Source organism: Saccopteryx leptura, chromosome 5 (genome assembly GCF_036850995.1).
Source record: "Saccopteryx leptura isolate mSacLep1 chromosome 5, mSacLep1_pri_phased_curated, whole genome shotgun sequence".
Lineage (NCBI taxonomy): Eukaryota > Metazoa > Chordata > Mammalia > Chiroptera > Emballonuridae > Saccopteryx > Saccopteryx leptura.
In genome coordinates this window covers 25720710-25735667 of record NC_089507.1, presented here as the reverse complement: position 1 = coordinate 25735667, position 14958 = coordinate 25720710, and the positions used below count along the sequence as shown (strand labels likewise).

The 14958-nt window shown below is 43.5% G+C and overlaps 1 protein-coding gene across 4 annotated transcripts in view; it reads left to right on the top strand.

Annotated features, from left to right (window-relative positions):
* The window catches only part of ARAP2 (ArfGAP with RhoGAP domain, ankyrin repeat and PH domain 2), a 178835-nt gene that overhangs the window by 78848 nt on the left and 85029 nt on the right, over nucleotides 1-14958 (top strand). For all 4 annotated transcript variants that reach the window (XM_066387040.1, XM_066387041.1, XM_066387042.1 and 1 more), the window contains exons 11-15: nucleotides 1413-1612; nucleotides 4846-4931; nucleotides 5661-5843; nucleotides 10463-10637; nucleotides 11105-11239. In XM_066387040.1, the coding sequence (XP_066243137.1) occupies nucleotides 1413-1612; nucleotides 4846-4931; nucleotides 5661-5843; nucleotides 10463-10637; nucleotides 11105-11239 (779 nt within the window). The remainder of the gene's footprint in view (nucleotides 1-1412; nucleotides 1613-4845; nucleotides 4932-5660; nucleotides 5844-10462; nucleotides 10638-11104; nucleotides 11240-14958) is intronic.

Genomic DNA, 14958 nt, shown 5'->3' with positions numbered 1-14958 from the left:
TTGATAAATTGCTAGCATTGTTCACAGAGCTCAAGGTAACAGTTGAATTAGTGTCACCAGTTTATTATAAAGAATGCAACTCAGGAAAGGCCAGGCAGGAGAGCTGCACAGGACAAGGTGTGAGGGATGGTGGCGCCGAGCTTCCGTGTCCTCTGGGAGCGCCCCGCCCCCAGCACCGCAGTGTGTCCCCCAGCTCAGGAGTGCTCTGAACCCTTTTGTTCAGGGGCTTTTACGGAGGTTTTAGCTCATAGGCTGGATTAAATCCTGGGCCAGTGATGATGAACGCAGTCGCCTGCCTCGAGGGGCTGGCACAGAGTTCCCGCTCTCCTGTCGTCTCGGTCTTTCTGGTGTCCAGCTCCACTCTAGACTGCCAGCCGTAAGTTATCTCCTTAACACACAGAAGACGCTTATCTTTCCAACGGTTTTAGAGTGCGCACCAGGAACCAGGGGCCAAGCCCGAGGACTGTTTTCCATTGGACCAAGTTGGCTGTGACCAATCCCTACGTAGAGACAGAAACCACTAAGAAATTTATAGTGACGATGAAAGCATAAAGAACTGAAAAAAAAAGAACCATGTAGGCCACTCGGTTTTCTTACAGATTGTTAGAACACATTAGCCATCTGTTATTTTCACTATATTTCTAAGCATGTTCATCTTCAGAACAGAAAATTGTAACGCAAAGCGTTAACCCCTGGGCCATTCACCGGATTTGCAGCACTGGAGCGCGTTTTCAGGCACATTATAGCTACTTAGTGACTATTTCTTAAAGGACTTGAAGAAACTGATCTTTAATTTTTTTATTTTTTTCACTCAGGCAATCAATAGACACTAAGAATTAGAATGCATCAAAACATGGATTAAAATGAGTTAGAATTCTATTAGAATGGTAATCCCTTAAAACTTTTTGATTTCTCAGTTTCTTGAAGCCATCTATATATTCTTCTAATTACAAAAGAATATTTTAACATAAAAAAATTAAAATATATGGTGGGTGTTTCTGATAGTTTAGTTTCAGGCTAGCATGTCATTCTTTCTTAGAAGTAATCCTATAGTTGTGCGACTGCCAATCTCCCATTGATTCTGACATAACCGCTGCTTTGGAAACATGGCCTCTCATTTAAGCTTTTTACCTAACAAGGCAATGTTTATATCCCGGTCAGAAAAATATGTATGTTGATTTTTTTTCTTCAAGATAGGTAAACAAAGTCATCAGCAATGTGAAAAGTGACAGGAAAAAATCAGATTTCTAAGTTGGATGATTTTTAACAGAAAAGACTGTCCAAGTGCCTGGAAGGCAGCTTTTTTTCAGCTGCTGTTTAATTTGTGAGTGGAATTAATATGCAAACGGAACACACTGCTTAATTGGCCTTTACAAGGGAGATCGATAATGCAGAACCGTTCATTGTTTCAGCTTTATAGCCGAGTCTGAAAAGGAGAAGCAGGAGTGGATTGAAGCTGTGCAGCAATCGATAGCAGAAACTCTCTCTGATTACGAAGTAGCTGAGAAGATTTGGTTCAATGAGTCTAACAGGAGCTGCGCAGATTGTAAAGCCCCGGACCCTGACTGGGCGTCCATCAACCTCTGTGTTGTCATCTGTAAGAAGTGTGCAGGTAATTAGCGATGAGTTACGCTCATCACTGTTTGGTGGCAGATTGGCGCCGAATGCTCTTTATTGTCATATATAATGTGTCCCAGCTAATGGTTGTGGAAAATAAAAACAGGGAAAGCTTATTACATTTAAATCAATTCTAGAAATGCTATTCTAAATGTCTCTTATGCATGACTTAGATATAAAAATTGATTTTTAAGCATGTAATCATTTTTTTTGTGCCTACTGGTCCGTGTATGGGTTTTAAAAAGTGCTGACATTTTTAGATTTTTGGTGAATGTGTTTCATAATGCACCCTGAACACGCTTGCTGTGTTCATGATTTGTCCTTTTTTCTTTAGTCATATGTTATAAGCCCTATATTTTACATCAGGGTTGTTCTGAGCTCTAAACTCGGTACACCAGAGCTGGTCCCTCTTACAATGAGAAACTTTATGCTGAAGCCTTTTCCCGGTGGACTGAAGTTTGTGAAAGTAACCGGTGCGGTGATGGGTTTTCCTGTTGCGACCTTGCACCTTGCAGACGGTCTGCCAGCACTGGATTCGGGGGCTCAGACAGTTGTCCCGGGGAGTGGAGGAATGGGCCCCTGCGTGGGTATGTCATTGTGGAGGTCTGGGAGAAGGTTAGCTGCAACCCAGACTTCACTTCATCTCTTTGCTCTACCAGCTACTGTACTGGTCCCAGGAATTAAAACAATGTAAACGACATGGCATTCCCTGCAGTCACACGTAACTGGTATTACAGTAGGGCATGATAAGGGCGAGCGTAGGGTACAAGTTTCATTGAGAGACAGGAAGGACCTGCATCAGCCAGAGCCAGGCCAGGGACACTTGCTTCAAACCCTGAACACTTCTCTGGAGCTCTGTGCTACCACATTTCTCATCACAGTAGGGTAGATTTTCTAAAGAGCTAATTAACAGTGTCAGTAGCATCAGCTAATCCCCCTTTTCTTTGCATTTTTTCCTGTTCTTTTCTCCTCTCCAGTCGCAGGAAGAGCGGGCCTATGTGTCGGACTGCTCTTTCTGCTCATGTCCCCCATCCTCCCTTCCTTCTTAGGCTCCTCACCCCATCACTCACTCTCTGTGTAACTGTTCACGTGCGGTTTCTTTCACTTCGGTTTGTGAACTTGCCTTGGTCCGTCCTGTGACCACCAGTGCTCTGAACTTGCCATTCCCTTCTGGAGTATCATTCTTTGTCCCTTTTTCCTTTAACAGTCTAATACTTTCAAGAGTAGTGATCTGCATGGATTTTCTGCCTTTCCTTAACTCCCTAGTTTTTCTTCAGCACCTGATTTCTTCAGCCTTCTTCTCTCTACTCCAGTAATGATGTTTTCGCCACATTTACCAGTGCATTTGAAACCTCCCGGTTTCTGTGTGGTCACTTCCTGTCTTGACTGTCTTCTGCAGTATTTCACTCTCCTGATCAGCCTGGCACTTGGTGACTGCCCATCCGCCCTGGCTTCCAGGGGACCATGTTCTCAGGGTTCCCTTCCTGCTCTGGGCACCCTTTTCAGGTGACCTTTCCTCTGCCTGCTCCTCGCATGTGTGTGTTCCCTTGGGTTAGTTACATGCTCTGCTCTCTTCCACTCTGATGTTCCTGAGTGATGGTATTTACTCAGGTTTGAATTCAACTCTCATTTTTACACAGAGGGTTCGGTTGGAAACCACACTTATATCTACCTACTATTAGAATCTCTGCTTGGATTTGCCCAGGGGACCTCAGAAATAACAGGTGAACAGTGGACCTCTCTCTGGTGCCCAGTTCACTGCATAAAAGTGCACATTCGCCTAGATTACAAACTTGGTCAGAAGCGATCGTGCCAACCCTGCATTAAAGCTTAAACTCTGAGAGATTCTCTTGTCCTTTTCCCTCTCCTTCAAGTCCACCAAGTCCCATCCATTTATCTCTGCAGTATGTCGAAATCTGATCTCCATTTTGTTTCTCTTCCTGTTGCCTCAGCTCAGATTCTGGGAGTTCTCGAGGCTGCTCTAGCATCCCACCCAGTTCTTCCCACATGGCTCTGAGTTTGACCCCTGCCCCCCGCCTTTAGGTAGTCTTTGTAAATGCAAACCTGTGCAAATAACTGCCCTGGGAATTGTAGGGATTTGTGTTCTGAGTAGGCTCCATCTCAAAGAAGAGAGGAAAGGAACCTTTATGGTAGAGAGAGGAATGAGCTTTCATGCTCCGAAGGCAGAAGGTCCTTATGATCAAGGATAATGTCTTGTGTACCTTTTGTTCTTCTCAGCATAGAAATAAAGCAGCTCACATGCTGACATATGCCTGGGTGCCCAGTAATGACTGAATGTTGATTTATAAAGCAGAATTGAATGGATGATAATAGAATGCTGGGCTCTTATTCTCAACCAGGCATAAAACAATAGAATAAAGAGTTCACTGAAGATTTTTAAGTACACATTTATTAGAGTGGTAGCTAGGTTTCTTTTTTATTAAAGAATAAAGAGATAATTTTCACATGCATGTCATTTTCACAGACCTATTATAAAATATTTTCAGTGACCTATAATTTCTAGTTAATTACCAAACAATGAAGAACATATATATGTATGTATATACATACAGGCATACATACATACACACATACACATATACATCCATATACCCTTTTAAGAGTATAGCTTATACCAGTACAAGGTGGTGATAAAGGTGATTGCTGTTATCTTCGTTGTGCTTGGTTATGATTTCTGTATAAATACCATCACTACTCCAGTGTGGAAATTAGATATTAGTGTATTTAGTTAAAAAAATGTATAATCACACACATCCATGCACACATACATACACACTTTTTTTTTTTATTAAGTGAGAGGCAGAGAGACAGAGAAAGACTCCCGGCATGTGCCCCGACAGGGATCCACTATGGGGCAATGCTCTGCCCATCTAGGGAACTGCTCTGTTGCCCAGCAACCGACCCATTTTTACTGTCTGAGGCGAGGTCATGGAGGCATCCTCAGTGCTGGGGGCCAACTTGCCCAAACTGTTTGAGCCATGGCTGTGGGAGAGAAAGAGAAAGAAAGAGGAGAAAGAGAGAAGGGGGAGGGGTGGAGAAGCAACCATTTGTGTGTCCTGACCAAGAATCAAACCTGGGACTTCCACACAGCAGTCCAATGCTCTACCGCTGAGCCAACCAGCCAGGGCCATACACACTTTTTTGAAAGGTAAAATGCATTTACATATGAATTAAAATAAAAATGCAACTTTTTTTTTTTGCCTTCAGGACAACATAGATCTTTAGGACCAAAAGATTCCAAGGTTAGAAGTCTAAAAATGGATGCAAGCATCTGGAGTAATGAACTCATCGAGGTAAGTCCAGTCACAGCGGCGGCGTTTAGAGGTCGGGGCGGGGAGGTCCGCTTTCGGAGCTCCGTGATGAAGTCCTCACCACGTTATGAAAGTGGCTGCCAGCCTGTTTGATAGGAGCAGCTTTCTACAGCGCTTCCCAAATGAGATAGGTATCTTAAAGATAAAAAGTACACGGAGTTTTAGTAAGTAATAACTACTTTTAGAGGCTTGACAGCTTTTTCGTTAAGCCAGAATTTACTTTCCTTTTGACCCGGCCTGGATGAAATATTAGAAAAGTGATGACAACACTGGGCGAACTTGGCCGTTCTTTATCTTGGCCCTGCTCTGTCGTTAACTGCCATCGTGTCTAACTTGCTGTCTCCCGGTTCCGTGTTCTGCTCGGGTTTCAGCACCACTCCACCACGTTAGCCCACCTGCTCAGCCATTTTAAATGAATCTGTCTCAGTTTGAGCTTCAGAAAGTAATAATGCTTTTGCTGCAACTTGTGTGGCTTGCAGTTTCTTTCCCCACTAATCTTCTACCATTATGAAGAGCAGCTAGCCTGTCCCTAACGCAGAAATAGAATCTGCCTTCGCACTCCATCTTCCTGAAAGAGTTGGATTCTCTCTTGTGCTTTTGCATACTTTGTGCTAAGTTACGCTTTAATTTATAATGTGAGTCAGTTTTCTGCAGATTTAAACACATTTCAGGAACTGATACGTTTTAATAATTTTTTTTTTGATAATTCAGCTATTTATTGTCATTGGGAACAAAAGAGCAAACGACTTTTGGGCTGGCAATCTTCAAAAAGATGAAGAATTACACATGGACTCACCAGTAGAAAAGAGAAAAACCTTTATTACTCAGAAGTACAAAGAAGGAAGATTCAGAAAAACCCTTTTGGCATCTCTCACCAAGGAAGAATTAAACAAGGTACCGGATACAACAGTAAACGACAGTAGGCCTCGATTTTAATACCTTTTGGCACCTATTTATGTGCCAGAGACTTTGGGAAGAAGTAGCTCATCTGCTGTTTGATGAAGTTATTGTTTAATTGTGTTGTGCTTCCTTTTCTGAGATCGTGTCAACGATTTCCTATTGTTCCACTTTAGGAGTTGTCATCAGTAGCAGGTAAACGCTTCCTCCAGGAGATTCCAGATCACTTGGGCATATCTCATTATCCTTAAACCTTCGACAGTGTTCCCGTGTAGGGACAGGATACTGAATATATACTGCTCACAAAAATCAGGGCGTATTTCAGAATGAACGTGAAGCTGTAAAATATCCCCTACTTGTTGTGAGCACGGAGTCTTCAGCTCATACACTGCTGACTTGCTCTCACCAGAATTAACACCATTTACTCAGTTTATTGTAACAAGTAAGACATTGCTTAGTGCCGTTGATTTGAACTGTCATTTGCCTCTGGCTGAGTGATTCCAGGTCTTTTTGTGACCATTTTGTGCTACCCACTTGGTCTTCACCCTTACGGCCCAGGCTTTCTTAACCGTCCTGCCCCCCTCTCCTTTTTAGATTGCTAGTTCCAGTTCTTGTGAGTCAGGAGGCTCTTCTTTGTATAAATATCTACAACATACACTTTTTTATATGCTTAGGGAATGTTTCTTCCATGGCTTTCAGTTCTTTCGAATGCCTTTTTTTGTGTGTGTGTGACAGAGATAGAGAGAGAGGGCCAGATAGGGACAGACAGGAAAGGAGAGAGATGAGAAGCATCAATTCTTTGTTGTGGCTCCTTAGTTGTTCACTGATTGCTTTCTCATATGTGCCTTGACCTGGGGGCTACAGCAGAGCTAGTGACCCCTTGCTCGATCCAGCGACCTTGGATTCAAGCTGATGAGCTATGCTCAACCCAGATGAGTCTGCGCTCAAGCCGATGACCTCGGGGTCTTGAACCTGGGTCCTCTGCATCCCAATCTGTCCACTGTGCTACCACCTGGTCAGGCCTTTAGAATGCTTTTAATGCCAATACTTATTAGATAAGGATCTCCAGGCAAGTAGCATTACGCTGAACATTTTGGAAAATAAGTAAAGACTTTGTCCGCACTTCCCTAGACATTATAAGATTTATACAATTGATCTACATTTCTCTTCTGTGGGTTTAGTTCCCATTAACTAAAGTTTTCATCTTTGTATACCTCTGGTATTTGTAAAGTGAGGCCACCAATTGATTAAAGCAGTGGCACATGATAAATTTAAGATTCAGGCGAGGCACCTAATGTAGGATGCCTCAGAGAGATAGGATGAGAGCAGGGAGCCATATATTTATATAGGTTACTATTTAGACATTTAATTTTGTTTGGGTGGTGGTTTTCTGAGTGGTAATTATATCATGAAAATAACTGACCAATTATACCAGACATGTTTGGAAAAAATGATGATAGGGGATCATAGAGCAAGGGTTCTAATTAACCTAATTTTGTATACTGGAGGTTCTTAAGAAACAGTGTGTAAACAGTAAGCTGTGGACTTGAGGAAGAGTAGTAATTGGTGAGGCTGGAGAACCAGGGCGTGCCTTCCCCCAGTGGTTCCTCTTGTTTGGATGGTGATGGGAATCTTGTCAGTCGTTCAGTTCAGATGTCCCCAAATGAGGCCTTGTCTGCCACACCACACAGTTCCCATGAGCTAAGGCACTAGGTAGGTTTTACATTAGTTACTAGTGATTGGATTCTTTCTAAGACTGTTTATAAGGAAGTTGACCTATTAGGATTTACTTCCACTTTGGGCTTCTTAAAAATGATACTCTTAATATCAGTAAATAATTTTTACAAAAAAATATCTTATTCTATAGATATTTTAAAAATTTGTGATGTAATTAATGCAAACTATTGCATAAGTTTAAGGTATTTATTTTGGTGATTAGATACATTTGTATATTGCAATATGATCACCACTATAGCTTTAGCTAACACCTTTATCACATCACCTAATTATTATTTCTTTTTGGTGATGAGAATACTTCAGATCTAGTCTCTCAGCAGTTTTGAAGTGTGTAACACAGTATTGCTGACTCTAATCACTGTCCTGTACATTAGACCCCCAGAATTTATTTACCTACTAGTTCTTAGTTTGTGCCCTTAAACTTCCTCCCGTCCCACGCCTGCTCCCAGCCCCTTGGAACCACCATTCTCATGCTCTCTGTTTCTATGAGTTTGATTTTTTTTCCAATTTCAGATATAAGTGATTCTATACAATATTTGTCTTTTTCTGGCTGATCTCATTAAGCTGGATGCCCTCAAGGTCTATCTGTGCTGTCACAAATAGTAGGATTTCCTTCTCTCTTATGGCTGAATAATACACTATTATATATGCATACTGCTTCTTTCTTTATCCATTCATTTAATGAGGGGCAGTTAGGTTGTTTCCATATCTTGGCCATTGTGAATAATAATGCTGCTGTGAACATGGGGATGTAGATATCTTTTCAATAATCTGTTTTATTTCTTTTGTGTGTGTGTGTGTATATATATATATATATATATATATATATATATATATATTCATTCAGAAGTGGGATTGGCGCATCATATGGTATTTGTATTTTTAATTTTTCTGAGAAATCTCTATACTGTTTTTCAGAATGGCTGAGCTAGTTTGCATTCCCACCAGCAGTGCTAGGGTTCCCGCTTCTCCACATCCTTGCCAGCACTTGTCTTCTTGAGCGTTGCCTTTCTGACAGGTGTGAGGTGATATCTTATTGCGGTTTTGGTTGGCCTGATGTTGAACGTGTTTCCATGTACCTGTTAGCCATTTAGACGTCTTCTTTGGAAAGATCTGTATTAAGCTTCGCTGCCCATTGTTTAATCAGATTATTTTAGAATTGAGTTGCATGTGTTCTTTATATTTTTGGATATTAACCACTTATCTGTTAAATGGTTTGCAAATACCTTCTTGTGTTCTTTAGGTTGGCTTTTCATTTTGTTGCTTGTTTTGCTGTGCAAAAGCTTTTAAGTTTGATGTAGCCCCACTACATATACAAAAATCAGTGTAAAGACCTATGTCAAGGAGATTGCCACACTCTTCTAAAAAATTTACAGTATCAGGGTTTATTTTTAAGTCTTTAATACCTTTCAAGTTAATTTTTGTGAGTGGTGTAGAATAGGCTTCTCGTTTCATTTTTCTGCATGTGGTTGTCCAGTGTCCCACCTTCATTTGCTGAAGACTTTATCCTTTCCCCATTGGTGTTCTTAGTGAATAGATATTTATTGCATACTTATAACTTGCTGAATTCTCTTTTGGTGCTGGGGATACAATTTGTAGTAAAAATGTGCTTATTTCATTAATGAGGGTGAGCTTCAATAGGGGAGACTGACCATGAACAGATGAACGTCAGTGAGTGCACCACAGCAAATACAGTGTTGTGAAGGATAGGAATAGGGCGATGAGAGGGACAAGAAGAAGAAATACATGTGACTAGACCGAGAGGGCAGTCAAAGTGGAAGGGGCGTTAGCTGTTATATTTTCCAGCACCCTCATTTTTCAGGTATAAAAGAACTAAGACCCAGAGGGGAGAAGGGCTTGCCCAGGATCACCTGGATAATTAGTGCCAAGTCAGGTACAAGAATCCAGGCTTCTTGATTCTGCAGTGAAGGAAGCTCAGCTTCTGGAGGTCAGCTAGACCCTGGTAGAAAAGGTAAGTGCTATTGAAAGAGTAGACCCTCCAGGCTGGCACTGTGCATGCATCCTGGGACTCGCCGGCTGCACCCTCGTAAGCTCTCCGTTGGGATAGTTATTGAGTGATTATCCTGAAATTTCACTACGGCGGGCAAATTAACTAGTGATCCATCCAGATGCAGTGTCAGGAAGGAGGGAAACAGTGAACCTGAGGCTAAAGTCAGGTGGGATCAGGGTGCCGAAAGGAGAGGGTTTGGAAGCCAATGAAGTGAGAAAGCAGGGAGAGAGGATGAGAAGCGATGTAAAGGCAGCTTATTACCTCGAGGAAAAAAGAAATCAGGTCCCAGCAATTCTGTTTGTACAACGGTGATATATAACGCAAGTCAGTAATGCTTTATTGTGTCTGATTACTGCTTCTCCTCCCCACGTACCCCTCTCCCACAAGGAAAGGTTCTGAACTTGGACTCATCTTTCAAATTACCAAAACACAACAGTAATTGAATCTACAGATCTCGATTAGGATGGGCAGTACATGCATGCATACATACATAAATACATATAACATTCATATGATGAAACATTTAGTGGGCTCTATATTGTTACATATGAAATATTTTGAATTTTCTGAGCATCAGTCACTATCATACTATGTAAGTATAAAAAAATGTCTTCTAAAGCAAACATCCTGGATTGGAAGGTTTGAAACACATTAGCAATAAAACACTGAATTGAGACTTGGAGGTCTTGAGTTATCACTGAAATTCATACAGAGCAGGCGTTTTGTGCCTATTCAAGGCACACTTAGATGTCTCAGTTAAAAAGGAGTACAGACTTCATAACACATATGAACTGACAGATTTTCACACATTTTAATAGCTAGGATGTGTTTCCTTCCTTGAACAGGTGTGTTTTCTTTCCGTGAGCAGGCTCTGTGTGCTGCTGTGGTGAAATCGGATGTTCTGGAAACAATGGCTTTGCTGTTCAGCGGAGCAGACGTTATGTGTGCAACTGGAGACCCCGTGCACAGCACCCCCTATCTGCTGGCCAAGAAGGCTGGGCAGAGTCTGCAAATGGAATTCCTCTACCATAACAAGTTCTCAGGTTTGTCCCCGTCCTTTCATTAGCCTGTTCCTTCTGCTATGTCCCTACATGGCCTGAAGCACAAATCTGTTTATTTCTGAGAAAAGAACAACCATCGTAATGAAGAAAAAGGACATAACTACCAAAAGAGATGGAGGATGCATAAGATTATGTTTTCTTTAATTTTAAGAAGTTCAGGAAGTAAATCTTTTATGTTTCTTTAATCTCACAAATGGAAGATTAAAACAGTTAATCCTACATTATCATTTTCACCAAAATTAAATCCGATTTTCATATATGAATAATAAACGTCACTTGAGTGCTTCTTTTGCATGTTTTATGCAAAGTAAAGTGAATATCTGTGTATGTTTATTCTGCGGTATGTTTGAAGTAGTTTCCCTTCTGGCTCGGGACTCACCCGTTTATGAGCAAAAGGAAAATTGTTTACATTTTCGATTTCAACCGCATTATTTCTGTGAATTTTCTAGATTTTCCTCAACACGACATTCATTCTGAAAGTGGGTTAAGTCAAGAGTCTTCCCAGGGCTCGTTCCTCTGTGACTTTCTGTACCAGGCTCCGTCTGCTGCTTCGAAACTCTCCACAGAGAAGAAACTGCTGGAAGGTATCTTTTCTGCTCCTTTTAGATTTTGTTACCTGATCAAGCTATATTTTATTATCAAAACAATTAGGTTTAAATTTTGATGGTTTCTCCCCCCCCCCCGAAGATACTAGATTTTATCTTGTAGCAGAGAAATGTATTTCTTGGGATTTATAAATGCTTCTAGCGCAGATACGATTTCCTGAACTGCAGTGGGTTTACCACGGGGTGGAACGCCGAGTGAATTCTCAACAGAACTTGCTGATGTTTGTTGCAGGGCCAACCAATTCTGTTCCAGGATTTAAGGGTTCTTCCAAAGAAATGTGAAACTCAGCCCCTTCCCTTTAGGGACAGACTCTCTAACTTGGGAGATAAGATATATAGATAAATGTCAACACCTAGGAAGGACTGACGAGTTTTCAGTGCACATTCTGTTAGAATACTGAGTGATGTTAGGTCATTCAGTTTGTTCGGATGGTAAGTGGTGTGCAGATGTGTGCGTGTGTGTGTGTGTGTGTGTGTGTGTAAAATAAAGCTTAGTGTGGTTTTCAAATAATGATGGGAATTAATTGATTTAACAGCCTATTCTACGTTTGGGGAATTATCTGAGCGGCATCTCCGCAGGCATTTACCCACCTAGCTCCTGTGTCAGGCATGTGCGAGGCAGGCCTTAGGAATATGAGAACGAGAAAGACACTGGCCCCATGCTCATGTGACAGATATTTGAACTAATTTTAGAAATATAGGCAGGAAAATATGAGCTCTGTCTTCCTGAAACAAAAGGAATTTAAGGGCGACTAAGCTGTGCAGGTGGAGAGATGGTGGGCGGTCCGAGGCTCAGGGCCATATTGGTTCCCGGGCGGCAAAATCCAGCTGCATTCCACGCCCCACAGGAGCAGTAGGATCAGAAACCCACTTTAAAGTGTTAATCCGGATCCTTGTGCTTTTGAAGTGATTATTTCAGTATGAACGCCTCACTTCCAAAAAAAAAATTACTTCCTAAGCAGAATTATGTTGGGATTAGCTGTCTTTCATTGGGTTTTTCTGAAAACGGGCAGTCTTTTAGTGAGCATTTACTATATGTGAGGCGTTGTTTTAGGTACTTTACATACATTAATTGTAATCCTCATAAAAACTCTGCAAGATAATTGATATTATGCGGATTTTCACATGAAAAATGGTGGAGTTCAGGACGAAGCAGAGTTTTACATCTGAGTTGTGTTGCCATTGTTACTGTGACACTTTGGGCTGGTCACAGCGCGCTGGCCGATGGCACTGAGATGTCAGAGCATGTTTGTCCTTGGAGTTTAGATGTTTTTGATTCTCAGAGCAACTGGATTTTAGTGTCGCCCTTAAGTCAACCTAGCCAATAATAAATTGCGAATTTAACAGAGATTTTCCTCATCTTCTGTTACTCCTGGTTCAGTGTTAAACTCTTAAGGACTGGAAGTCGACTGCTCAGAGAAAAGGGAGAAAGTACCTAAATGATCTGTGAATAGACTATAGAAATTATTGAAACAATTAGATAATAAGGCAATTAATGTACTTGTAAATAAGTTTAACCAGATTTCTAGAATGTTTCTTCTACACAGTAGGCAATCTTAGACCCACCCGTCAAACTATTATATGAAGATGAAGTAAGAAATTTGAAGTATAAAGACTTTTTTCCCCAAAGCTTTCCAATATGTCATAAGCACCCTGCAGGCTAAAAACTTGACAATTGTGGTTATACTATTTATAGACTTACCAGTTTGACTGTTTCCTTGAAATAGGGTTTTTTTCCCTTAATTATTTGAGGATTGAATTGATGTTTTAAACTTGTAACTAAGCCATTGTTTCCTTTTGTCTTTTCTAAATCAACTATAGATTCTTTTTGTTGCTGTTAAAATTTATTTGAAAAAGCGGAAACTGGTGCATTCTGTGTACGTGCAATTTAATGAGGGATGTTTTCTCATTATAGCACATCTCTTTCAAGTACTATGAAATGGAGCTTTTGGCCTTTGGCTATGCAGCACACAAAAGTTACTTCATTGGAAATAATCCGTCATGGTATTCTGCGGTGGTCTCCGTTTCTTCCATCCAGTTGGTCAGCAGGGTCTATTCTTTGAAACTCAAAATGGGTTATGAATCAGTTGGCTATTCTCTGTCTGCACTCATACAATTCTAGCTCCAGCCACTATCATGTCCTGCCTGGGCTGTGACAGCCCCCTCACTTTCTGCCTGTATCTGCCCTCGTTCCCTCCAAAGCAGTCTCCAAAAATCGGACTCAGTGGTCCTTAAAAGTTTCAATCAGGTCGTGTGCTGCCCTTGTTCAAGTCAAGTTGAATGGTTCCCCATTCCAGAACATAACCCTGTTCTTTATTAGGACCTAAAGACCCTCTCTTTCCTGCCTTCTCTCTTTCGTCCCGTAGCCTTCCTTCCTTCGCTGCGGCATGCCTGGCCACACTGGTTTCCTGTCTGTTTCCGCAATGTGCCCCACTCTTTTCTGCCTTTTTTGGATCATGCCTATTGCTACTCACTTTACAAGGAGGCCCCTTCCCCCGTTTTGGCTCCTTCTTTCGGGGATCAGCGGAGCGCTGCCTGGTCAGACATGGCCTGGGCCCTCTGCTCTCGCGTTCCCACTGCCAGCCCTTCTCTCTCAGGGTCCGTGCCCGCTCCATGGCAGCGCTACCTGGTCAGACAGAGCCCGGGCACTCTGCTCACGCGTTCTCACGGCCAGTCCTTCTCTCTCGGGGTCCATGCCTGCTCCATGGCAGCGCTGCCTGGTCAGACAGAGCCTGGGCCCTCTGCTCACGCGTTCCCACTGCCAGTCCTTCTCTCTCAGGGTCTGTGCCCGCTCCATGGTCCGTGCCCGCTCCATGGCAGCGCTGCCTGGTCAGACAGAGCCGGGCCCTCTGCTCATGCGTTCCCACTGCCAGCCCTTCTCTCTCGGGGTCTGTGCCCGCTCCATGGCAGCGCTGCCTGGTCACACAGAGCCCGGGCCCTCTGCTCGTGTGTTCCCACTGCCAGTCCTTCTCTCTCAGGGTCCGTGCCCGCTCCATGGCAGCGCTGCCTGGTCAGACAGAGCCGGGCCCTCTGCTCATGCGTTCCCACTGCCAGCCCTTCTCTCTCGGGGTCTGTGCCCGCTCCATGGCAGCGCTGCCTGGTCACACAGAGCCCGGGCCCTCTGCTCGTGTGTTCCCACTGCCAGCCCTTCTCTCTCAGGGCCTGTGCCCGCTCCATGGTCCGTGCCCGCTCCATGGCAGCGCTGCCTGGTCACACAGAGCCCGGGCCCTCTGCTCGTGTGTTCCCACTGCCAGCCCTTCTCTCTCGGGGTCCGTGCCCGCTCCATGGCAGCGCTGCCTGGTGAGACAGAGCCCGGGCACTCTGCTCTCGCGTTCCCACTGCCAGCCCTTCTCTCTCAGGGTCTGTGCCCGCTCCATGGCAGCGCTGCCTGGTCACACAGAGCCCGGGCACTCTGCTCGCGCGTTCCCACTGCCAGCCCTTCTCTCTCAGGGTCTGTGCCCGCTCCATGGCAGCGCTGCCTGGTCAGACAGAGCCCGGGCCCTCTGCTCGCGCGTTCCCACTGCCAGCCCTTCTCTCTCAGGGTCCGTGCCCGCTCCATGGCAGTGCTGCCTGGTCAGACAGAGCCGGGCCCTCTGCTAATGCGTTCCCATTTTCAGCCCTTCTCTCTCAGGGTCCGTGCCCGCTCCATGGCAGCGCTGCCAGCCCTTCTCTCTCGGGGTCCGTGCCCGCTCCATGGC